At 40.0% G+C, this 24,509-nt stretch overlaps 2 protein-coding genes across 12 annotated transcripts in view; one reads left to right on the top strand and one right to left on the bottom strand.

Moving 5' to 3' along the window:
- Positions 1–84: 84 nt before the first annotated feature.
- Positions 85–7,207, bottom strand: lcmt1 (leucine carboxyl methyltransferase 1). 2 transcript variants are annotated; one of them, XM_082543855.1, is made up of 11 exons: positions 6,823–7,206; positions 6,446–6,537; positions 6,137–6,258; positions 5,911–5,987; positions 5,163–5,224; positions 4,950–5,052; positions 3,170–3,290; positions 2,869–2,970; positions 2,398–2,489; positions 855–952; positions 85–627 (listed from the first exon to the last, which is right to left on the bottom strand). In XM_082543855.1, the coding sequence occupies exons 1-11, from the start codon at positions 6,906–6,908 to the stop codon at positions 605–607; spliced, it is 978 nt and encodes a 325-aa protein (XP_082399981.1). In that variant the 5' UTR covers positions 6,909–7,206; the 3' UTR covers positions 85–604. The 2 variants fall into 2 exon arrangements, with proteins under 2 accessions (XP_082399981.1, XP_082399982.1); XM_082543856.1 differs by lacking the exon at positions 6,446–6,537 and having other exon boundaries at positions 6,823–7,207.
- Positions 7,208–10,875: 3,668 nt separating this feature from the next.
- The window catches only part of arhgap17a (Rho GTPase activating protein 17a), a 34,603-nt gene continuing 20,969 nt past the window's right edge, over positions 10,876–24,509 (top strand). For 4 of the 10 annotated variants that reach the window (XM_082543852.1, XM_082543851.1, XM_082543849.1 and 1 more), the window contains exons 1-2: positions 10,877–11,424; positions 20,795–20,834. In XM_082543852.1, the coding sequence (XP_082399978.1) occupies positions 11,372–11,424; positions 20,795–20,834 (93 nt within the window). In that variant the 5' untranslated portion in view covers positions 10,877–11,371. Of the gene's footprint in view, positions 11,425–20,794; positions 20,835–24,509 lie in introns of all 10 variants that reach the window. The other 6 variants (XM_082543850.1, XM_082543847.1, XM_082543845.1 and 3 more) reach the window with 3 other exon arrangements.

Raw genomic sequence — 24,509 nt, 5'->3', positions numbered from 1 at the left:
GCACGCACTCTGGATAAGCCAAGGCTTTAAACATAATCGTTCAGATATGACGTCCATAACAAAGTAGATAACTGACAGTTCAACGACATCTTACACAAAAGATTTTCTTTAATTATCTGCACTTGATTGATCATCAAATATAATCAATAACAAACTAATCTGTCACTTTCTCTCAGCTAGGGTCAACATTTTGCAGGTAAATGTGAAATTAACGAGCATTTGTATGTATTTCACTATTTATGGCATGCAAGTAATAATCTGATCAATAAATTAAATTAAAATGGCACATGAAAATCAGGAAAGCACAAATAAGTAACATCTGTGATTCTTAATACATTCTTTCATCTCCATCACACAAGAGCAGATTTGTTGATGTTTTGGACATGTTCACAATTCTCATCATGTCTTCGACACATACAGGGATATCAAGGATGCTTGTGAAACTGCATTTTGCTGAGGCCGGGACTTTTCACACCGGAACGAATCCCAGATGCGGGGCTCGGCAGAGAATTAATGACTTCCTCTTTCCTTAGGCCTCCTTTAACACGTCTTCTCCCGCTGTTGGTTTTGGCGGACACACACAAAAAGTGGCGCAATTTAATGCTCAAAACGCCAACTGAGAGAGACCTGTGGAAAGAGAACATGACCTGTTCTTGTTAATGGCCACAGCAGACATTCAAACTGATGAGCGGGGGATCTGAAAAACACGCACGAGTACGACAAAGTAAACACGCTGACAGTCAGTTTGTCACCATTGTAGTCAGAGAACATCCTGAAACATAGCGTCTGTCACTTTGATGTCCTCTCACAGCTTACGTGTCCATTCATAAGGCTAACATTAAAGTGTGCATTACCCAGATTAAGCTTATCCTTGGTGGCCCAGCAGATATTGTAGTGCTGAAGAAGTTGTTGCAACAGTTCCTTCTCATCCAAGAACTCCAGACGCTCAATTCTGAAAGAAATGAAAATCTACTCAAGACTTTGTCTTAAAATGTGACTTTTCATTTCAGGAAGCTACAGTCATGTAGACTGTGGCGGGACCTTAAAAAAGCTAAACTGAAGCAACACTGAATGATTTCAAACTAGGTTTCAATAGATTTCTGCACTCAAAAAACAATATAAATAAATCGGGGGGGCTTGATTCACAGTACTGGATAATGCAACAATCCTATAAATACCTTTCACCGAGGCTTTTTCCAGATGAATTCCTCATAGTAAAACTCCACAACATTCCATATACAATATTCAATATTCTCGTTATCTCCAGTCAGAGAATCCATAAAAATGGACATCAATTATAATGTCAGGACTTCAAACTTTACTGGCCTTCACTGGCAGCTTTACTAGCGCATAAAATGGTAACAGTCGCAATTTAACTGGATTAAGATGAAGAAGCAAGACAAGAACCCGAGCAAGTGCACTCTACGCTCGGCGAGTATCAAACGTAACCACCAAAGCCGGACCTATCGACAATAAGAAAACTGGAGATATAGATTAAGCTTAAAAATTCTTTAATGAGCTAAAAATCACATAAAACTCAACTAATGTATATAAAGACATAAGACATAATTAAGTGAAACAATTTTAAAAACATTTCCATATTTAAAAAAAAACAGATAAAGATGAATTCATAGCTGAAAATGAGGAAAAAATGTGGAACATTTGATTTGCTAAATATATATTTGCTTACTTAATCCAGTGTAAATGTATAATGGTAAAATAAGGAAGTGAAGGCACTGTGGGAAAAGAGCAGAGAGGTGGAGAAAGGGGAAGGATTTGAAATAAAAGAGTGTTTTAATGAGTCAGCAAGGTCACGAGTTCATGGACGACAAGAAGCGAATTTCGGGTAAATGGCCCTGGAAATTTACCAAAATGTGTAAATCATGACTCTGCCACGGCATTCACAGCACTTCCATTTACCAACTGCAAATGAGCTAACTTGTAATATCCGTATCGGAAAAGTGAAAAGGGTTATAAACATTTAAAGCATTCAAATAAGTTCAGAATCGTCTGCTTCAGCACAGCTGAGCTGCTTTATTTAACCAAGATAAATAAAGCAGCTATATGTTGATATGTTAGAGGACCTGAATACTAGAAATCCCTCCACCATCCACACACAGGTGGAGATGGGGAAAAAAAGACAGTAAAATAAACTCTTTTCCACCAACGCAGAGCCATTGCTGGTGCAGAGCCAGCACTCTGACAGTACTTTAGTGCATCATGACATAACGTAACCAAACATTACATAGAGTTACATAATAAGTGTTTGGGTAATTTCTACAGAAGCACAGACCAGATAGCAGATATCAGATATCCATCCTTCCATAGAGAAAGCATTTATATAGCCCCAAATAGCAACAACAGTTGCCTCAAGATTCTTGATACTGCCTGCATTACCTTGCCACATCATCCTGAGGGAGCATAGTGTAGACCGTCATCATATCTAGAGCGTCAACGTGTTCCCAGCCAGTTTTCAGAAACCGATCCTTCTGCAAACGAAGACAAATTAATGTCCTCCCAAAACAAAATAAATAATACAACCAGCAACGCAGTGTCATTTGTTAGTGTACACAGCATCTCTTGGATGTTCAATTCAATTTTATATAAGGAGCTTTATTATTGTAAGGTAAAGACCTCACAATAATAAAGAGAAAACCTCCAAAATCAGCCGACCCCATGTGAGCAAGTACTTGGCAACAGTGGGAAGGAAAAACTCATTTTTAACAAGAGAAAAAAACCTTCTCCAGGCTGAGTGAGGGGACTCAACTTGTTGGGGGTCTGTCTAAAACTTGACAGCTAGTTAACCTGCTCATAATCCCTCATGATGTGTATTGATGCTAACAAAGTCACTGATGAGATGGAGGTTACCTGAGAGTCCAGAGTCTGGCAGGCCTCCACTCCCGCCAGGGTGCACTGGCGACGCTGCAGGTTCTCGATCATCACTTGACCAAATCGATCGCTCATGTTGACCTGGACACAAAGACAGCGCATAAATCACATTTTGCTCCCTGTTACTCAGCTCCAATCTACATGAAGCATTTCAAATACTCAGTGTGTCGTACTTAGGTTGCAAACAGTTGATGACTAGAAAGGTACAAAAGAATTTGCAACTAATGCTTGGGAAAAAAAAAAACAAGTACTTAATTATGAAGTTGTTAAATTTGTTTACCTGTTCATAGTTGATGAACATGGCAGTGTGAAAGGTTTCTGCTGCCCAGTGAACAAGGTTGGAGGAGTGAGATGGTGTCATGTAGACCAGCACACACTCTGACAGAAGCAATGTCGGTAACCTGGAGACGAGACCAGCACGTAAAAGAACAACATATCAAGAATGCACTTAGTGAGATCTCGGCAAAGACAAAACATTTATCCACATGCAGAAGAATATAATGTGCAGAAATGTCTTCATTTAATCCAGTGTAGTGGAAAAAAGTGAAGGTGCTCATATTCCTATAATGCTGGTAGATGGGGAAAAAACAGCTTCCTGTTCTTATGCAAGCTTTCAATAGTAAATTAGGCCAAAAAAAAAAAGTTCCCAGCTATCTCGAAAAGGTCCACTGGCCCTGCTGCAAAAATGTCCTTGTCTTATCTCTCTATGCCCTATTTTCATTCAACACAACTGGTAAAGTGATGCTACAGCTGAAATCTAAATATCAAACAGCTGAAGGATAGAAGGTGGCTGTAAAGATTCCTCATAAAAAAAAAAATGTATTAAAGTGGTGTCTAAGGTTGTAAAGGCAACCACAATAACACAATAACTTAAAAATGAATAATCTATTATGAGGTACACATTCATATAATAGACAGAACAGGAAACCATAAAAGCACACCACTATTAAGGTTCTTTGTGTTTCATTTATAAAGCCAATTACTGTGTAAAATGTAAATGAAAAATTAAAAAGCAAATGATTTCCAAATCTCACAAACCCATATTTTATTCACAATAGAACACAGAAATGTCACAGTAAGAAAATGTAGCATTGTAAGAAAAACGTTTTTTGATGGCAGTAACATCAAAAAGTTCAGAAAATCTGTAGGAATCTCTGTGCGCAAGAGACAAGAACGTACATTTTGCACATCGTTTACAGGCTCCCCAATTGCTCAGTGACCTCATGGTTCTACTAAGAGTTTTGGGCTCCTAACGCACAGGAAGTGCAAGACACAATATTCTAAACTCTTATTTCAAACATTTTTTTCTACAGATCTTAAACAGAATCCTGCATAATTTTAAACTTAAAAAAGCTCATTTGTAATAAGTCATAAATAATCTACAGTGCTGTGTAAAATATTTCTTTTAAAATGTATTTATTTGAGACATGTGTCACACTTGCATGTTTCACAAATGCAATTTTTAAATGATCATTTCTAAAGGGACAAAACTTTTGCTTGTGTTTCTCGCTGGCTCTTTTTGTGTGTTGCAGAGTTGTATGTGTCATGTACCTGTAAATGCAGTGGTGTGTGGCATACAAAGAAACACAATAATATAAATAAACTACAACTATGGCGGTTAAAATGAATCTTCCATGTCGCGTTTCGCAATAGAACAAATTAGCGCTCAGATCTGCTGTTCATGAGTCATGCTAGCTCCCCGAGTTAGCATGTTTAGCAGAATGTAAGCAAAACCATGACTAAGCATACAGACGCATTTTAAGTCTGACTGAGTTTTAGTGTTTCATACTCAAGCGTGCCTTATGGGCGTGGCATGCAAGCTGCAGAAGGTTGACATTCCATCTGCTTTGCAGCCACACACATCAGTAGGGTGCCTCTTGTTATCTTCAGCTACTTACACACAACAAAGAGATAAGCTGCAATTCTTGAGGCCCTGAGCGAAAACAAATTACAACTGATAGAGAGCTGTAAAAGGTACTAATAAAGTGGAATGATAGGGAGCTTTTTTAAAATAGATTTTTCCATTTAAGAGATAAAATACAAAAATGTATAACACATACTCTGGGTTAAGTTGAAACTTTTTCAGTTTTTCATCCAAACTGGAGATGTCTCTGAGGTCCGCCCCAATGATACAGTAACGATCTGATTCGAGGCTGTGGGCATCTGGAGAAAGACAGAACCACAGTTAGAAAGAGTTGGAGTCATATAATTGGTATTTAAAGCCACTGAAGCATCATCTGGATACCAAAATAACTGCACCAGTTACTGCGTACCTAGCAGTAAGGAGTCTGTTGAGTGGGTTTCGATGATGGGTTTGGACAGAGGAGGTTTTGTTCTAATCAAAGAAAGCAAAGTCATAATTAAAACAGAATATCAGCAGTAAATAAGTATCCAGGTGTTCATACAAACTAGCAGAGATTTTCAGTTCCAAAGTGTTAAAAATGTATTTATACATTATAAATATACAAATCAGAACTATATAATTATTAGTTCATTAAGTGCATGTAGCTTTTAGTGTATTTTTCAACTCAAATTCCCTGTTAGTAAATTAATTAATGTGGCGTTTAAATTTTTCTTACAGGCTGATTTGTTTTGCAAATACAGTTACGATGTTACTCCAGCCCTTTTGTGGCCCAGCTGTAAATGATCTTTTTTATGAAACAAGAGGCTCTAGCTCCCTCTATGGATCGCTCCTCTACATTACAGTCACCAAAGAAACCAATATAAACATGACATTCCCTTTCCTTTCATTTAGTCATAATTAAATCCGCAGAGGAGGTTATAAGAACCATTCTGTATGCAAATATCATTGAATGAGGCTCGCTTCATTCCCCTAGAAAAATCCCAGATCCAGGCATTTGATTCTTGCATGCATGCACAAAAGGTTCAGCCTTGGGTGATCTTGTTATATATTTAATGGATATAAATTAAGATAATTAAACCTAAAACGATGACTAATATGCAAGTTCAAACTTAGAATTTTAAAGACTGGAATACAGCAGAAAAATCACGTTGTCTTACTTTATATTGTGTATTTTCCTTGCCACAACAGTTGGAAAGTCAACTTCAAAGAACTTCCGTGGCATGAGGTTTTCATCCTATAACACATATAAACACACAAGATTAGCAGTAAGTTTTTTGAGGGCAAATAGAAGGTATTTGGATGCAGTCACGTCACAACATGAGACATGATTAAAGTCACAGATTAATGAAAATCAGATTTAGAGCAAGCTGATTGCTTGCAAACCTTTAGCCTCCAAAATGTGGTATCCAGTCCAGCACCCAGGTTGATGACTTGACAGTCACACTGTGTTTTCCTTAGAAACGCATCGAGGAGGTGGTTCACTCCCTGCACACGGGCGTAGTAACCTGTCAAATCACATGAGACACGCAAAAACTAACTAAACTGTACAACAAGTGTTATGAGCTGGTTATATTTCACCAGCTTATATGTTAAATGACAAATTATGAAATTATATTACAAATACTAGACAGAGATTGTCCAACAAGCTATAAAAGGCCACGTGGTTTTAAGGAAAGCTGCTTCATTACTTGCCTCTGTTGATTTCAGGGGCCTTTCGGTCTCCTACAGATCTTACAAAGTATTGGATATAAGGGTCCTTCCAGTAGCCTTTACTGGTAGCAAACCTATAACATAGATTTTATATACTACATGAAGCTGTGTCATACATTCAAAGCCAGATTACTCATTGAAATATTAAATTGATGCTTATGATAGAAACCCACAAACAATACTACTAAACAGCCTAGTTGTGTCAACAACAACCAGAGAGGAGTTTCTGTATTTCAATGGTGTTGCTGTAAATAACGATAGCATTGAAATATCAGGGTAACTGACTCATGCAGAATGAGCTTTAGCCTTTGACTTCTTCGCCTTACGTTACCTTTACTGACTCCAAATGATGTTGTTACCTTTTGCATGTGGTTGCATCGTCACACGTCGCCCTCACTGCTTCATCAGCAGTGTCCGTGTCTGTGAAGGGTTGCCGAGCTGCCATTGGTGATTCCCGTCCTGCTGCTCGTCCACCTGCTGGGCTCTGGTTACCTGCTACAAGCTAACTAGTAAAACTGCAGAGAAAACACCGCGAGCGTAGTCGGGAGGCGGAAGTCCTGGTGAAAAGCCTGCAAGTTACGAGATGGCAGAAATAATAACCGGTACGTAACGAGGTTATAAATATCGCTGCCTATTTACAAACTACTTGGAGCTGAAAATGTATGAATAAACAACTGCCCGGAAGCAAAATATAATCACCTCCGGCTTGGGTTTGCTTTTCAGATTAAGAGTACTACAGGTGCTCTTATTTTGAAAAAGGAGGAAATAAACCTCGAGAGGTTAAAGGGGGGAAAAAGCAACGCAGTGCTGCAGTACTTTTGTGCAGTACTGCAAATGTTAGTATTGATCATATTGTGGTGGACCACTAGAGGGCTCCACTCACACCCAGTGTAGAGGAAGTGTGTTCCTGTGTTTTGTGGCGCGATATGCGCAGTTGATGTTGGAGACGAATAAAGAAGGAGTGAGAACTGAGAGCTGTGTCGTTGATGCTTACCTCCACAATATACCAAATAAATAGAGGGTCAGTACAGACAATACCAATACCAACATTAATACCTTTAACGTATAAAGACCACTTATGCAGGGGAGAACGGTGTGTCGTGATTTATGAGATGAATCATGACCAATTAGCACATTTTTGACACATTTTAATGGGCCACTGAATCACTGTGATTGTTAGTTTCTATAATAATTAGTTAATACATGGGGGGAAACACCTTGAAATATTTTGAAACTGGATTATTTATTTATTTATTATTTATTTTGAGACCTGGGATCCAAATGCACCTGTCTTTGAAGCACTTTGGGTCAGCTTCTGTTGTTTCAGTGTGGTATAGGCTATAAATAAATTAGACATGAAAGTCGACACAAAAATGTTCAGACATTTTTTATTACGTATGTTTGAGATATCTTCTTCATCGGATGATACCCTAGACAAAATATGTTAAATTTGGAGCTGCCAGAGAGGACGTTCATGCAGAGGGCTGGTGTGACAGAAAGCTCTGGATCGGTTCAGATGGGAGGCAGATGATCCGCAGTAGCGACCCCTACAGGGGACAGCTGGAAGAAAAAAAAGGTGTGTGAGGTAAACCAGCTCTTACAGGATAACACTAACAAAACCACAACGATCAAAAGAGTTAAATAAGCACGTAGGCGTGCATATGCAGAACAATAACATATGAAATTGGACCTCTGACACAGGTGTGGGCAAACTGAAAGGGAAATCCCACCACGTTAAAGTCAGTCTCACTGAGGACACCGAATGTCACTCAGGTGATCAGACAATTAATCCTTTTGAATTCTGCACAGGAAGATAACAAAGTGTACAGCTGCTGAGATCATGAGACAAAGACTGTAATAAGCAGCTGTGAGGTTTGCATTAAACAGTCTGATACTGTCAGAGTGATTTCCGAACAATCCACATGACTGCATTAATGAACAGCTGAGTGGCAAATCTTTAAAATCCACAGTTTCGATCTTACAGAAGCGTAATGCATTTGGCTCTTGGCATAAGTCTTTTGGAGCCATTTCACTGGTGTCGGTTACTTGAGTTGAATGGCATTAAGGGTGAATATATAGCCTTTTTTATTGCTGCATAGCAAAAAGGATGTGGGCTCCATTCCCAGACTTGGTGATGCCAATGCTTCCTGTAAAATCCATCTCTTTCTGTGTATTGTCATTGCTTTCGTTTTATTTATTTATTTATTAGAAAGAACATCTTTTGTGTTCATTCTTGGTGGGTTTGACATAAATTTGAGATCATTAAACCCTGGAAGCCACGTTAAAAGAGTAGATCTTTATCAGTTGAATGAAATTCCTAATTATTATTAACATAAAGCCACATAAAAAGTCTGTAATATCAACAGCTTTGAAAGTGTCTTTTGCAGCAGCTGCATACCCTGCTCCCATTTTTTTCACTTCCAAGCTGTTTAGTCACTGGTCTTTGTGGAAAGTCCCATCTTTACTTGCATTTTTTCCTTATCTTTTTGTTTTATAATGTGCCTAATTTCTTTTGTTTCAGGTCAGTGAAACTTTTTTATTGTATTTTTGACTGGCTTAGGTCAGAATATATTCAAATGGTAATATGTTTTTTTCTTTAGATTTTAGTGACTTGTCGTTTAGGAAAGCAGCAAACCAAAGGCTCTTATCTGTCCTGCCAGTTTAAATTAAGTCTTTTTTTCCTTTGCTTAAATACAATGAGTCTGGAGACTTTTATTAGATTTTGCATAGTGAATTTTTGGTGGTGTGACTGTAGTTAATGATGTGGTCCATCTTCATGTTAAAGAAAAGGAACATTACTGGAGTCAAAGTTCATTACTGGAACTTAAAACAAATTCCTATAGTTTTAAGTTTTACAGTAGAACAAATTATTGGCCAAAAACATACACTGCGTGAATGAGCATATAGAGGGCTTTCAAGCCTGCAGGAAACATAAAGCAGGAAATATTTACAAATTCACAAACAAGCTAACAAAGTTAAATCTACAGTTGTGTGAAACAAAGAAGGTTTTTAAGCACACCCTCAACTACTTCTGTTGGAATTAAGAGGGTCAGAAGGAGCCAGCTGCTAATGCACTTGATTCATTGGCCATTAGCAAGTGTGAGCACCTCTGTTTTGGCAGTTTGTAGGTCTGGAGCATTCAGGTGCATTAACATAATACCACAAGAGAGCACATTTACTCCGAGGTCAAACCGTGCAATGCTCAGAGAAACTGAAAAACAAAAACCCTTGAGCTACATCTTAGACTCTGCAGGCTTCAGTAACTCATTAAATATTAAAGTTCATGACAGTACAATTAGAAAAAAACAAGTATGACTTGTTTGGAAAGGTTGCCATGAGCCCTTTCTACCCCCCCCCCCCCCCCCCAAGAAAACAAACAAACAAACAAACATGGAAGCATGGTTTAGGTTTCCAAAGTTGCATCTGAACAAACCACAAGACTTTTGGAACAAGGCAAGAACAAAGTGGAGATGTCTGGCCATAATGCACAGTGCCGTGTTTGGCAAAACCCGAACAAGCACAAAAACACCTCAGACCAGCTTTCAAGCACGGTGGTGGAGGGGCGATTTGGGCTTGTTTTATAGACACAGGATCTGGGAGCCTTGCAGTCATTTAGTCGGCCGTGAACTCCTCTGTACATGCAAATATCTGGAGTCAAATATGAGCTCCAACAGAAAGACTGAAACAGGAAGGAAAGGTGCTGCAATCACTCAGCCTGACTGAAGTGCTGTGGCGGGATCTCAAGAGAGCTGAGCATAAGAAACAGCCTGCAAACCTCAATAAACTGAAACAACACTGTAAAGAGGTTTGGGCCAAACCTCCCCAACAAATATGCAAGAGACTGATAAACTCACACAGAAAGCAAACACCTGAAATTACTGCTCCTAAAGGTAGCTCTACAAGCGGCTCAATCACTTGCACTTAGTTTTTCACAGAACTGACTGAAGAAAGAAAGCTTCCTTTTTCACACCATTGTAGATACTATTTTTTAAACCATTTTAAGCTGCTGGGAAGAGGAAAGAAGGTTGAACAAAATGAATGTGGTTCTATGTGGAAACCCTGTGAGCAAACTCCTAGATGCTTTATATTAACTAGATCCACAAGGTTTAAGTGCATTCAACCCATTTGAGCTAAAACCAAAAATGTGTCTGTTTTTTTTAATTTTCACTATATTAGTGATATTATATGATAGTGATATATATATTGCTAGAAGCCCTTTGTACCCCCCCTTCCCCCATTTTCCACTATACTAATATTAGTGATAGAAATGAAAAACAAAAACAAACAAACATCCTGGTGTTTTAGTTTAGGAGGGCATTGTTTTGAGTAGGTTTCTCCTGGCAGTGTCCAGGTGGAGGTGGTGCTGCCTGGCAGATGCTGGCCGTGCACTTACGTTACTTCCTGCCGCTGTGTGTGTGTGTGTGTTGGCAGTGGCAGAGGTGAGGTGCTGCTGCTGCGCATTCAGCTCTCAGTCATCTGCTGTGCTCTGGTGGAAAAAAGCGGCCGACGGATTATCCAGCTCCCCTAACAGTGTTAGCTATTCGGCTAACAGACAAGCCAGCAACCGAGAGGAGCCATGAAAAGCCGCCGGAGCCGGTGAAAGTTAGCCACGGGTTACTTTGGGACTTTAATGCACGCAAGGATACCAAAAAGGAGGTTCGCGGGTCATGCCGTCGCCCCCAGCGGGAACTTTTGCCTAGAATTTCCACTTGGGAAGGGCTAGCTCGGGGGGCTAGCTCGGCTACGAACTATTTTTAATTGGCTTTGGGCTCAATGGCTCTCGCTTGTTTTTCCCTGTCATAGCGACAGCTTGGAAAATTGGGAGAGGCCCCCTTGTGAAGTTCATGACAAACCAAAGGCCGGTTTTGAAGCTTAACTTCGGACGACTAAACTGGCAAGGGAGCGAAAATGAAGAAGCAGTTCAATCGGATGAAACAGCTCGCCAATCAAACAGTCGGCAGGCAAGTATTGTGTTCAGCTCCGAAGCTTTACAGGCGAACTAGCAGACACACTTTTCTTCTTGCTGTTCTGAGCAGCTTTCTAAAGCTTGTTGGACCGGAATTTAACTCTTAACCTTATTGTAAATTAACACCAACTTGTTTGGTAGCAGTTCTGACTGTGAAATTCAAAGAAAGAGAGTCACATGAACTGATATTAATTAAAAAAAAACCTAATAAAAGGAAAGGCTACACTGGCAAGTAGAGCAGGTTTCATGAATGAATCGTTTGACAACCAGACTGAAGGATGAAAAACTCTTAAGGCTGAACTGATTTAGCAGCTTTTCAAATGGTTTTTTTGGTAAGTGCTTATGTAGAAGAGGGTGAAGATTTCAAACCTGGCCATTTATTATTAGAGCATTAAAAACAGTTATAAAAGATACTGGGTTTCCTACCATATCAGCTGTTAGTCATATAAAATGATAAGAGTCTGTGTCTGATATCTCATGAACACTATACTGATTATGTCTGTGACAAAGGGGTTAAACCTTTGCTGTCTAGTCCATGTCTTTTCCTGCTTGCCCCCGTGCAGCTGAGTGTAGGCATCAAATTCAAGCGCTGTGCTGACTCTAAAGCCTATGAGACCGTGGCAGTGGCTTTATGTGCCGCCTCCACTTTTATTTTTGGGTTGTTTTACAGTTAAAAATAGCCCTCTTTTATTCTTGACGGAGCCCTTCACTCAATAATGGGTCTGAAAACCAGTGTTTTAGCTCATCTCTCTTTAACACAACGCTCTTCTGGTTGATTGGCTGACCCTTGCAAACAGAAAGTTTGAGCAGCTGCTTCAGCGCTGGCATCCAGAGCTGTGTGGCTGAGATCACTCCAGAAGTGATATCCTCAATTATTAAAACTGTCTGAAATGGAGCTTTAAAGCAGTCCAAAGCCTGAGATATGGTTTAATATTCACATCCGTCATTGTAATCATATATAAAGGAAAGAAAACAGAGAAGAGCATAGCAAATCTCCTTTCGTCATTCCTTTGAATTTGAGGCGTGCGGCAGTGTTGAGGCTAGATCCGTTCTTAGAAAAAATAAGTAAGGGTTTATTTTGTCGTGTGTGGACCTGTCGGCAAGTGCTTTTATGTTTCTGTGTGATGACACATGCTGTCCCTGTGTAACTGGATATCTAAAGCTGGCGATAAGCTCAGCCTTGTGAAAACATGAGGGTGAGACATGTCAAAGGATCTTTTCACCCTCAGAGGTTTTTCTCATGATGTCAGGTGTTATGGGTATGCACCTTAGGCAGATATTGGGCACAGCCAACAGTGGATGGTACCAGATAAAAGACCCTAACAGGTGGGTTCAAGGATTTTTTTATTTTATTTTTTTACAATGGTTAACAGTGGTTTAAAAAATAGAATATATAAGTTGCAAAATCCAAACTCAAAGCGATTTAATTTCAGTTTTATTTCTATTGTACTGTTTTATATGATTTATATATCAGTCAGGCAGTGCAGATATAGGATGACAGATGTGTGTTATACACTTTGCCTAATTTAGAAATAATTTGTGTAGTTTGGACTTGTAACATTTATAAGTAATAAATCGACCAACTAATCAGCAGTAAATGAAAATGCACATGAGCAGACAGGGCTGGCAGAAAATAAGTTGTTGGCAGCTTTGTTAAGTTGCGGTTATTAGTGTGTTGATGCGCATTCTGTGTTTACTTTAGCAACAGCAGCACTGACATGGAGGTCTATGGAGATATTCTGCTCCTAAAGCCAAAAACTCAGGACCAGGAGAAGCAGGACAGCTGGAATACTCATAATTCCCTGTCTGCACTCAGCAGCAGTAAATTAGAAGTGGAGAGAGTGTAATGCAGAAAACAGACACGTGTGTGCATGCAGTAGTTACTTGCTCTTATGTATGCACAAGTAGGGTTAATCCCTCATACACTCATATGCACGGCCTTCTGAGTGAGTGGTCTGTCAGCGGTTGGATTTGGAGCAAAGCGAGCATGCTCTGTTTCGTCCATTATGTTTGTGGCTGCTTGAGTCTGCAAAAAGCCTGGGAGTGCAAAAGGCCGTCTCGGCCGGCCCCCCTGGGTTCCTGTGATTGTGCGAAGGCAGAACACTGTGTCCAGCGAGCAGCCGCTCTGAGGAAATCTCTCCTTCTACAAACAGGAAGCTGCGTCCCAGAGCCACGCTTTCTAAAGAAGAAGGAGAGAGAGTTTCGGGAGAACTGATGTTGAATCAAGACAGTGAAACAGAAAGATAGCGGCATGTGATTCATGTTGGGGATTTTATTTTCTCCTCTCCTTTTAGATTACTGTGGCTTGCTGTCAATGAACTTTCTGACCCTTTGTCTATCTTTGTTTGCGGCAGGTAATGTGCTCAGATAGTGACACCTTTGGAGGAGATAACTTGGCAATAGGAAGTTATAGACTATGACTGCTGTCTGCATTAAAATGAACGCTCACAGACCTTGAATGAAGTGAGAATTTTACTCCATATAACTTTCAGTTAATGGGGACTTCATATGCTTTTCCTATTTTTTTTTTGCCATACAGTTGATGATCTGCATATTAAACATGAACAAAGCCTCCGGTGAGTTAAAAGTTACAGCTTCAGGCTGCTCTAAACACTTTGTTTCAGATAGTTTTTCTGCTTGTGAGAGAGCGTATATCCTTAATATCTTAGGCACGCATCAAACCCACAAACCTGCCATTCAAAGTTGATGAAAGCATAGCTTAAGATAAGAATTATTTTGAATCGGAGATCTACTCTTGTTAGAGAATAAAGCATAAGGAGCTGGAAATGCACGTCACATGTCTTATCTGTGTTTCATGTCAGTAACTAGAGTGACAGTAACACTTTGGCAATAATGGGTGGTGCTGAAGTGTGAGACAAGCACATGTATGTGTGGGAACTCGGACATAGATGAACCAGAAAAACATCTCAAATGTTTAGAGTTTTTCAAGTTAAGCATGTTGGCACACCCCACTGCCTACCACCTCAACTAAATTTAGATGTGTGTGACATAATCTGGGTTGCAGAGGTAGATTGCCACAGTCACTTGCATCTCTTTTAATTATAGCTGCTTTGTTGTGTGCCTCTATTCTCCCAGGCGTGCGGTCAGCACATTGACAAATACTTTTAAATATCATCCTCTCAGCTTGCACTGTTTTCATCAACGCTTTTATCCTTCTCCCCCATTGTTAATAATTAACTGGCTTTACAAACAACAATATTATATAATCCTCTTTTGATGGTATATCTAACAACATAGCTGAGTGTTATGCAATTTAATCATGCATTGTATTTGAAAGTCCTTGATCGACTTGAAGAGAGGCTCAAGTTGAAAAGAAACTCTCCCTACAGGAATCAACAAAATGTCACCGTAGAGCTAACAAAGATAGGTGACTCTGGGCGTTCCCCCTCCACATTAACAATGGCATGTATCAGCTGGGATGCCTCTGTGGCACTGGTAAGCTATACGTGCAAGGTTAGGCTGCTGTTTCCAAGTGTTGCTTAAAACCAAGCGCTACATCTCAAAGACTGAAAATGACAGTGTACTAACAAGATCACTACCATGTGTCTCAATAATGGTTCCATCATAAAAAAAAGTTCAAATAACTTAGAAAACTGCCTGTCACCAGGGGAAAAAACTGGTGGTTGTCAAGTGACTGCACTGAATATTTTTTGCATTTGGTGATTGACTAAAAGTATAGTTGCTTGCTTGGTTGAGTGTGGAGTCAATTCAATTCATATGTTGCCAAATCACAACAGCACTCACATCAAGGCACTTTATATTGAAAAATACAGACCATACAACTTTACAGTGAAAATCCCAACAATCAGACGTCCCTCTTTCAGCAAGCACTTGGCGACAGTGGTAAGGAAAACTCCCTGTTAACAGGATGAAACCTTTAGCAGAACCAGGCTTAGGGAGGATGCAGCCATGTGCCGTGACCAGTTGGGGGTGAGGGGAGGAAGAGATGACGAAATAAAAAGCACACTTTAGAGAGAGCCAGAGCCTAGTAATAACTAATGATTGAATGCAGAGTGGTGTATAAACGCATAATGAGTAAACAACCCAGCGTCCAATTTATCACAAGGTTGTCTGGTCGGAGGTCACCTGTCTCCACCCAGCTGCAGTCTGACTCACACTGATTGCTAATTTGCCGACGCGTTGCAGTCAATCTGAGCCAGTCTGCGCTGAAGAGCACATCTCGTGTGCACACGTGGCTTTGTAGCAGGTGACTCCATCTTATAGCAGTTTAATCGCCGCCTTGATGCACCACAGTCACTTTGAAGATGGCAGCTAATTATGAGTGGTTGCTGCAATTTCAAAGCAACCATTTCAAAGCCAATGAGATGGCACTTCATTGCACACAGCCACAGTAATTACTCTAATAGTAAACATGGAGCTTATTTAAGTTTCAGTTTGACAAAATAATTTTTAAAACTCATTTCTGCAACTTTCTGTCATATTTGAGACTTTTGAATCAAGAAAATAATTGTTGTTTGCATCCCTTTTACGGTTTTGCACACTGGACTGTAGTTTAATTACCTAGTTATTATTAGAACATTTGGATATGAATATTGGTGGTTAGCTTTAGGGCTGCCACAAACGATTATTTTGATAGTCGACTAGTCACCGATTATTTTTGCGATTAGTCGACTAATCAGATCATCCATTGGACATACAGCTTATTGCACCAGCAGCATATGCTCTTATATAACTATCATTAGCTTACAGCTTTAAGTGTTTAAGGTATGTGCTAACTAAAAATAAAGACAAGATGATAGTTTATTAAATTTTAATGAAATCTGCAGATTGTTGTGGTTTAATAAACTCCTTGCTATCTAAAATATAACAGGACACCGGAGTAAATTCTTGAGCATCTCACACTTCTGATAATCAGCTGTCTGCTTGACGTTTATTCAGCTGTGTAAAAACTTTAATCTCAGCCAAACCGATTTACTCAGGAACAAATAAAATACTAAAAAAAAGCCAAACAATAACATTTTGAAGTTATCTAAGTGACTTATATATATATTTAACCTGAGTAGCGAAAGACGGCGGTGGGTTTGAAAACGATTTGCCGGGAGTCCGGTGTTCTCACGGCTCTAGTTAGCCTAGCCTAGCCTCCGGCTAGCTATCGAGCTAGTGGGTAACAGACGTCTCTGAAAACGTCGGAGCACTTTTGAAAATATGTGGTGTCTTGATAAACTGAGCAGATATTTGAGGTTTACACAGCTACATTCTCACCTGAAAATATGTTAAACGTTTATTTTGTGACCCAGAAAGAATAATAAGAGTAAAACCAACTAGCTGCCACCATTGTTGGAAACTGAGCTGGGCCGCCTATGAATTCTGGGACACAGCTTCTTCTTCTTCGGGGTTTAACGGCAGTTGGCATCCTTGTACATGCAGTGCTGCCATCTTCTGTTTCAGTCTGTTATTACACTCTTAAATCCTGCTACTTATTCCTACGTCTTTCAGGATCTTACAAAGCTTCAAACGACACGTCGACTATTAAATCAGTCGTCGACGATTTTGATAGTCGACGTAATCGTGACTAGTCGACTAATCGTGGCAGCCCTAGTTAGCTTTATCTTGATCTGTCTCTATACATCTTTGCTGTTCATCCCCATCTTATGCTTCAGGTTAATTTATCGGCTTACGTAATCAGCCACATTAGATGCGCCGTATGAGCTGAGTCACTCCATTATACCTCCAGCTCCTTTCATCTAGGCCCAGTATCCATTACCGTATGCCTTAAGCTGCCAACTGTTGCTGCTGTAAGTGCAGACCCTTTTTGGCTCCTGAGTTTAGTGACTGTGTTGAGTGGCCGGTAACAGCCGCTGTATTGTGTTCACGGCTTTACTTAATCGCTTTCTGCGTTCATAGTAGATCACCATGGTTACCATTCTGAACAAGCAGCATCCACGGCCGTGCAGCGAGGCGCTCTTGTTGTTAAGAAGTCACATGCAGCGCACAGTTGACACACTTTTCTCCAGAGGCTGCTGCTTCAGTGAGGCACGTCGGGGTCAGCTCTATTCACTGTCAGTCAGCTGATGCTGGCAAAACAATTATTGTTTTGTTTGTTGTTTGTCCTCTGATCTGGCTGCACACAGCCTATTTTTGACTCTGTGACACTGCATTTAAAGGTTTAAAGTGTTGCTTTTAGGTGAAATACCAGCGTCTCCACGATTGGGCACGTCATAAACACATCTCACCAGGTTCCTTTGTTCACATCAGCATCAGGAAGCTTAGCTCAGGGATACCAGTCAACTTCTTGTGTTTCTCTTGGCTTGTAAATGGTTTAGTCTGGTTTCGATTCAGCTCATAAATCACACATGTCATTAATTGGGCCAGTTGCAAAATGGATTTAAATGGCATGAATATGGCAGTGAGTTTTTTAAGTGCCTTTCCCGCAGTTTTTGTTGAGGTACCCTAGAAGTGTGGCTACTTCTTATTTTTTATTATTAATATGATCCTTTCTGTTAGCAATCAGAAATATGATGCATATTCTTTCAACCAGCTACATTTAGGCCAGCAACTGGAAATTGCTGATGCAATCGCAGGGCTGTGAGTGCAACACCTCAACCTTTGCATTCATTCAGGTTTTGCAACAGAAAAACAATAAAATGATATATTTAGGGGTTTTTTGTTTCAAAACAGGCAAGGGACCTAAACCAAGGGTGTCTTGCAGCATCTACATGAACAATTGAACAAACTGGTTGGATAGTATGCCCTGTTTAATGATCTGTGAAACGGTAGCGCCACTTGGCCAGCTTAGGCCTCAATCACACAGGCCTGTATTTTCCAACTGGTTGGCAAGTGTTTTCTGGAGGTTGCTGTCAGTCACTGGTTGGAATCAGACACAAAGAGGGTACTGCTCTCAAAACCTCCTTATGATTTCTTTGGTTGCTAACATATTTAATCTAAAATTAAATTAATTAAAATGATTCTAGACATAACCAAGTGGCACAAGGGTGTGATCTGTAGTGTTGCAATGAAGGGAAAAGTACTTGATTTTTAAGATCAGGACCACACCAAGAGCACTCCAGCATGTACACTAGACCAAAACATGGATTGCATATTGTGGTTTTGTAATCACTTTTTGCATGTGTGCACATTACTGTGTGTGTGGGGGGGGGGGGCGTTTGCATTTTTCCACATCTATGTTGAAGTCTTGTCTGTAGGTTTCTGTGGGTTATTAGATGTTTTACTGTGGCTTTCTTCTGGAGAGCATCTTTCCATTCATCTCAGATTCCAGATTATTCTGGTTTGGAGTCTTTAACTCCCCCCTAATCGCCTCTGAAAAACATAAATAAATAAATAAATATTTGTGCATCTTTCCTTCGGACCCCAAACCTATGGTCCCTTCTCTGTCAGTCTGTTTCTCCTTGCTCCCTGCCTCTGTGTGGTAATTGAAAGCAGCTGTGTGGAGGTTACCATAGTTCATAGAGAGCAGTTTTTGGAGGAGGGCCCAGGATTTGTTTAGAGCTCAAATCTCCCAAAATTCAGGCAAATGACTGTCTTCAGGTTCTCTCAGTTGGAGGACTGAACCTGCACTTGGAAAAGTTTGCACAATAATTGGGCACAACTGCATCAGTGTAGACTACTTAAATGTCATGCCTCCCTTGCTTGACTCACAACTAGGGATGGGTATCGTTTAGGTTTTATCCGATACCAGTACCAAACCGGTACTTTTGAAACGGTGCCGGTGCTTAAACGGTGCTCGAACCGGTGCTTAAAGAATGGAGAACACACACTTTGTCCAAAAACCTCTCATGTTCAGCTGTTTTTTTTTGTAAAAAAAACAAACAAAAAACAATGTTAGCCTTTTCTGCAGCTATAGGGGATTTATGGCATCACTCTTGGCTGGAAGCAGTGCTTAAACAATGGAAACAACACAAACTTTGTCCAAAAACCTCTCATGTTTAGCTGTTTTCCACTTTTTCTTTGGTCATTTTAGCCTTTTTGGCCAGGGTGAAGGGAGCATCTGCCATCAAACAAGAAGACAGCTGCATGTAACTACGACGGTGTTTGCTAGTTCAGCTTACGTGCATTAATGTAATAATGTGGTTAGCCTACTCAACGTAAATTACACACGAACAACATTAAGCTACTCACGCAGAGAAGAACGGCTGCTGCGGCCATCATCATCCGTCATCATTTCTGCTACACTGGCAGGGCTAGGGGCCAGGACTCTCCTCTTCGGGTTTTGGGGGGATGTTGCTAACTCCGGGTCTGATAACAGACACCACACTCGCAGTAGATGTGCACGGTGTGAGGTCTCGCAGCAATCTATCAAATACAGTGCATTTCTTGGCTTTTAAAAAAACCGCTATGCATCGCCAGGTGTTTCATTGGATTTGAGGTGTTACCTCCTTTGCACAGTATCACCTTAAAGCACTTGTTGCAGGCTGCTGAGTTTGCATCTTTTGCTGTGAAGTACAGCCAGACTTTTGGGCATTTTTAATCTGTAGCTCTGCTCTAAAAGAACGTATGTACCTGGGTCCGCCTACTATCCTCGGAAACACAAAATGATTGGCTAGAAGTGTATCACAGCTCAGGAAAAAAAAGCACCGAAATAAAGCACCGAAATGTGCGCTGCTTTTTGGTCTGGTTACTACCGTTTATGTCAGAACCATACTGGTACCCATCCCTACTCACAACCATTTATTAGTTCATCCCTAGAAATTCAGATGTTGGCTAAAATACAGCACTTATTCATTGGAAGTATTGCTTGTATGAGCTTAATATAACTATGGCACACAAGGAAAAAAAATAACAATACAGCAGGCAGTAAACTGTCCCTTCTCTCTAACAAGAAGCCACCACCCCGTGTGAAGGCATTAACAAGCAGTCTGAGGTGTGCCTGTGTTTTCCCAGCCTTCTCTCTTTAAGTGAATCTAATCTGTCTGACCTCTTCAAGTCCAACTATTAGTTTGCTATTAATAGTTCAGGCAGAGCAGGGCTGCATGCTGTGCGCATGAAGACATGAGTCTGAGCTCTTGCAGCTTAAGGAAATCAAGGCTTGTTGAGCAAACAAGAAAGAAACTGAAAGAGTAAACAGAAACACACCTTCTGTATTGTTGCTCGTTTTATTCACTTTAAGGACACACTGAAGTTTGAAGAGAAACATGACTTGCTTGACTGCTTGAGCCATGGAAACAAACTAAAAAGATCAACACACTCTTTCAACATTCCCACAGATTCCAAGGGCACAGCTTTGATTTTAATTTAACTGTGGAAGCCAGCGTTTCAGGGTTAACGTCATTTCCCTCAGATATTTTTCAAAGTGTATTGAACCACTTGTCTGCCGTCATCTGTCAGTGCTAATTTGTGCTCTCTTGTTTATTTTTTCTCACCCACAGAGCAGAGAAAACAGAAGTTCTCAGTGATGACCTCCTGCAGGTAAATCATTAACCGGACACTGTAGAGCTCTGACCAGCTCTCAATGTGGGCGTATGTGTCAAGCAGGGGTTGTAGCTGGTTGTGCCATTGTGTCTGTGTTTTGTATGAAATCAGTTTTTATTTACATCTCTACAATTAAAATATTTGGAACAGGTTAATTGATGACATGTTCCTCAATAAGGAACCAGGAGTGCTCTCAAATGCACCAAGTATTGAATCCAGCACTCCACTGTGGTGCTGACACTGAGCTTGAGCTTATCGTCTACTGAAATTTCTAAAGTATTGTGTAGTAGTGTATAACTGATTGTCATTAGTATTAGATGTACAATGCTGTGGAAAAGTCTTGAGTCACTCCTCATTTCTTTATGTTTGACTATAAAAATAAACAATACATGCAGTGCTTTGTTGAAATATCTGATGTATAAGGCTGCTGCCGATTGGGAACCAAAAATTTCCCTTTTGAGTTCATCACCTCTTGCTACCGACTTTAAGTCCTTGAGCCTTTTCTCCCTGTTTCCCTTCCCCACAAATGGCTTCTTGACAGCCAAACTAAAATTGATACCATTTCAGATTCTGCTTTAGCAAACAGTAACTGGATCAACTGAAGGTCCAGATGCCTTTCAGGTCCTCTGTCATTTCTTTGCTGGATTTTGTTCTGTCTCTCAAGGACATGAATTTGCTCTAGATGGTTTTTTACACCTGCCAACTTGTGCAACAAGTTGAAAAAAAATATGTATCTGAAAATGGGCATCTACAAGGACTGGATAGAAAATGACTGAAACCAAACTAGAAACACTGCAAAACTTTCAGAGGGGCTGGAGAACAGTTGCTTAAGACTTTCTCAGCTTCAGCAGATTAATACTATAAATTTGCCATTCTGTTGCTGCTTCATGCGACAGTTACAGCCACAGTGTAGGACGGATCGCTGTCGTAGGAACTCGATCTCAACAGCAGTCAGACTGTACAATATCCACACAAGATAAATGCTGTATAAAAGCACATGTATATTTTATCATTCCCACTGCACTTTATGTACATTATAAAAAAAATATTGGTGTATTCTGGCTTTTCTTTTTTTCTATTTAAATTTTTCTAATATAGCTCTAATTCGCCCTTTCTTCCTGTCGCTTGTGCAGCTGTAACAAGTGAATTTCCTCAGTGTGGGATTAAATAAAGTCTATGTTTATGCCAGTTACTTGTCTTGTCTTCTAGGGTAGTCACTGGGAGCACTTTGCTGTTGACTTCTCGGTACTATGAAGTGACGAGCCAGGACATGAATTTCAACCACGGAAGCGTTAATTTTTAACTTAAAGAGTGACTTCACTGAGTACTGTAAAATTTAGCAAAGAGTTGTCATGACAAGTGCTGGGTGAATAACGGTATATCAGTGCATTCATTTGAGTAGTACTTGTGTAACTCATGTGGCTGTTGCTGGTACAGGTGAGAGTCACCAGGCACTCTGAGACACAATATTGTGATTTTTAACATTTTGAGATATGCCGAGTATTGAATAACATATATTATAACATCTGCAGTACTGAATATTGTAATAACGTATATTGCAATTTATCACCTTTTTAAAAACTGCTTTGTCTATATCTGTTTTAAACGATAAGATACAATCATCTCACTTTGGCTAATTTTTGCTGCAAGATAAGATTGTCAAGCACGCCATCACTGTCCATAAATGTCAGTCAGTCTGCAATTGAATGTTGCAGTCGAGTTGGCAATTACATGCAGTCTATTTCTGATAATATAGCAATTAACTGTGATAAGTCTTGAAAATCACGTATCTGTTGCTGCCTACAGAGACAGAAGTTCACAACACCCTCACATTCCAGACACAAGCTGCAGTCGGTCACAGAATATGTAAAAATTCTGTGCAGCCACTGATTTTTGTAGATGCAAGGAGGTTGCTGTCTTGTTTTTACTCATGTGACTGAACAGGTAGGAGACAGCTTTGTTAGGCTAAGTTTGTCCAGTGTTGAATGGTGTTACGATTAAGCTGATTTAATGTTTACTTGGGTAACGTTAATGTGAACGTGCTTGAGATGAGCTCTCTTGTTTGTAATATTTAATTTATTTCATAAAAAAAATTCAAATACTACATTGATACAATATCACCATGCTAAACATTGCGATACTATGATCTATCAGTTTCTTTCCACCACCTCATTGCTAGAAAAGTGCTGTGAAGCACATGCAAAGTACTTCTGAACTCTGCGTGCAGAGCAGCAGATATATCTGTCTGCTGCCTCTGAGCTGATCTGAGGCAGACAGCAGGTGGGGCTGGGGCAGAATACTGGCTGCTCAGCAAAGACATTCCAGCAGTGAACATGGTCTCTGTTTTAATGGGAGATGAATATAAACTGTCAAGGAAGCTCGGCTGCCTTTGCGCTACTTCCTGCAAAGAGATGCAATGTCCATCACCCTCCATTATTTTCATTGGTCTCTGCACTGTCACCTTATATTGCTGATTATCTAAACCAACAGTAAATGAGAGATGATGGACGTGAAAATGAAGTGAGCCTCATATGGACAAAATGCACATTTGAGTGACAGCTAGAACATCAGATTCAGAGCCAGCTGGACTTACTATAATTCAAGTGGACAACAGTGGTGACTTTAACCGCTTGGGGTGCTTTTTCACTGAAGAAAGGAAGTTATATTTTTCTGACAATTGACTTTGACCGCTCCTCAAAGACACTGTTGTTCTACGTCTGTCTGGAAATCAGCTGTTGTTTTCCTGGAATCAGTCTCTAGGATCTTTCTGATAAAGAAAAATGGAGTGAGTCACTCAGAGATGGCGACTCAATCACCTTTAATTTCTCCGAAGGCTGCTTTCACTTCTTGTCTTGAAATAGGAATTCTCTGTTTGTTTCTTAGTAAACTTTTGTGTTGTCCTAATGTTTTTGCAGAAGACAGTTTAATTTGTTGTGGTACATCTTCTGTTAATACCCAGTGATAATGTATAATTTCCAAAAATGCTTTTAATCCCACCTACTGTATAGCCACTACAGCAACAAATACTCTGCTTTGGCAGTAGATGTGTTGAGTATTGTTAATTTCTCATTTCTCTCAAGGGCCTTCTGAGCATGACTTAAAACGCTAGTAAGATACATTAGCTAACATAATGATTGTCTATACACTTAATTAATATCCACTGAGGTTCTAATACATACCCTCATAAAAAAACAACAACTTTGTTTGGATGTACTGTATAGAGGTAAGTGTGGCCACATCAAAGCAGTAAGAAAATCCTCATTGCATCTTTGTATCCAAGCAGTGAGTCGAAAGAATTCTCATTCATGTTTTTGTTTTTTTATACTGTCATGTTGCACACCTTGGTGCCCATTTGCAACCACTGTAACTCACTCAAAATGCCACTGGTAGAATATGGATGAACAACAAGTAAAGATAAACCAGTGCTCCAGTTTTTTTAGATCCTTAAATAGCTTCCAGTTAAATATCGAGTTTAAGTCTCATTATAGATAGATGTCATAGATGTGTTTGCTTAGTACATCCCCAATAGGAACAAGGACCAGTGATAACAATAATGACCACTGTAAGTCCAGGCAAGTATTCTTAGTAGTTTATTTTGCTCCAGTCCACTCATAAAATCCAGTTAAAGCCTGCATGTTGGCATGGTAACCCACTAGTGTTGACTCAAACCTA

The sequence above is a fragment of the Aulonocara stuartgranti genome (assembly GCF_965226115.1).
Source record: "Aulonocara stuartgranti genome assembly, chromosome: 8".
Classification (NCBI taxonomy): domain Eukaryota; kingdom Metazoa; phylum Chordata; class Actinopteri; order Cichliformes; family Cichlidae; genus Aulonocara; species Aulonocara stuartgranti.
This window is presented reverse-complemented; position numbering and strand designations above follow the sequence as displayed.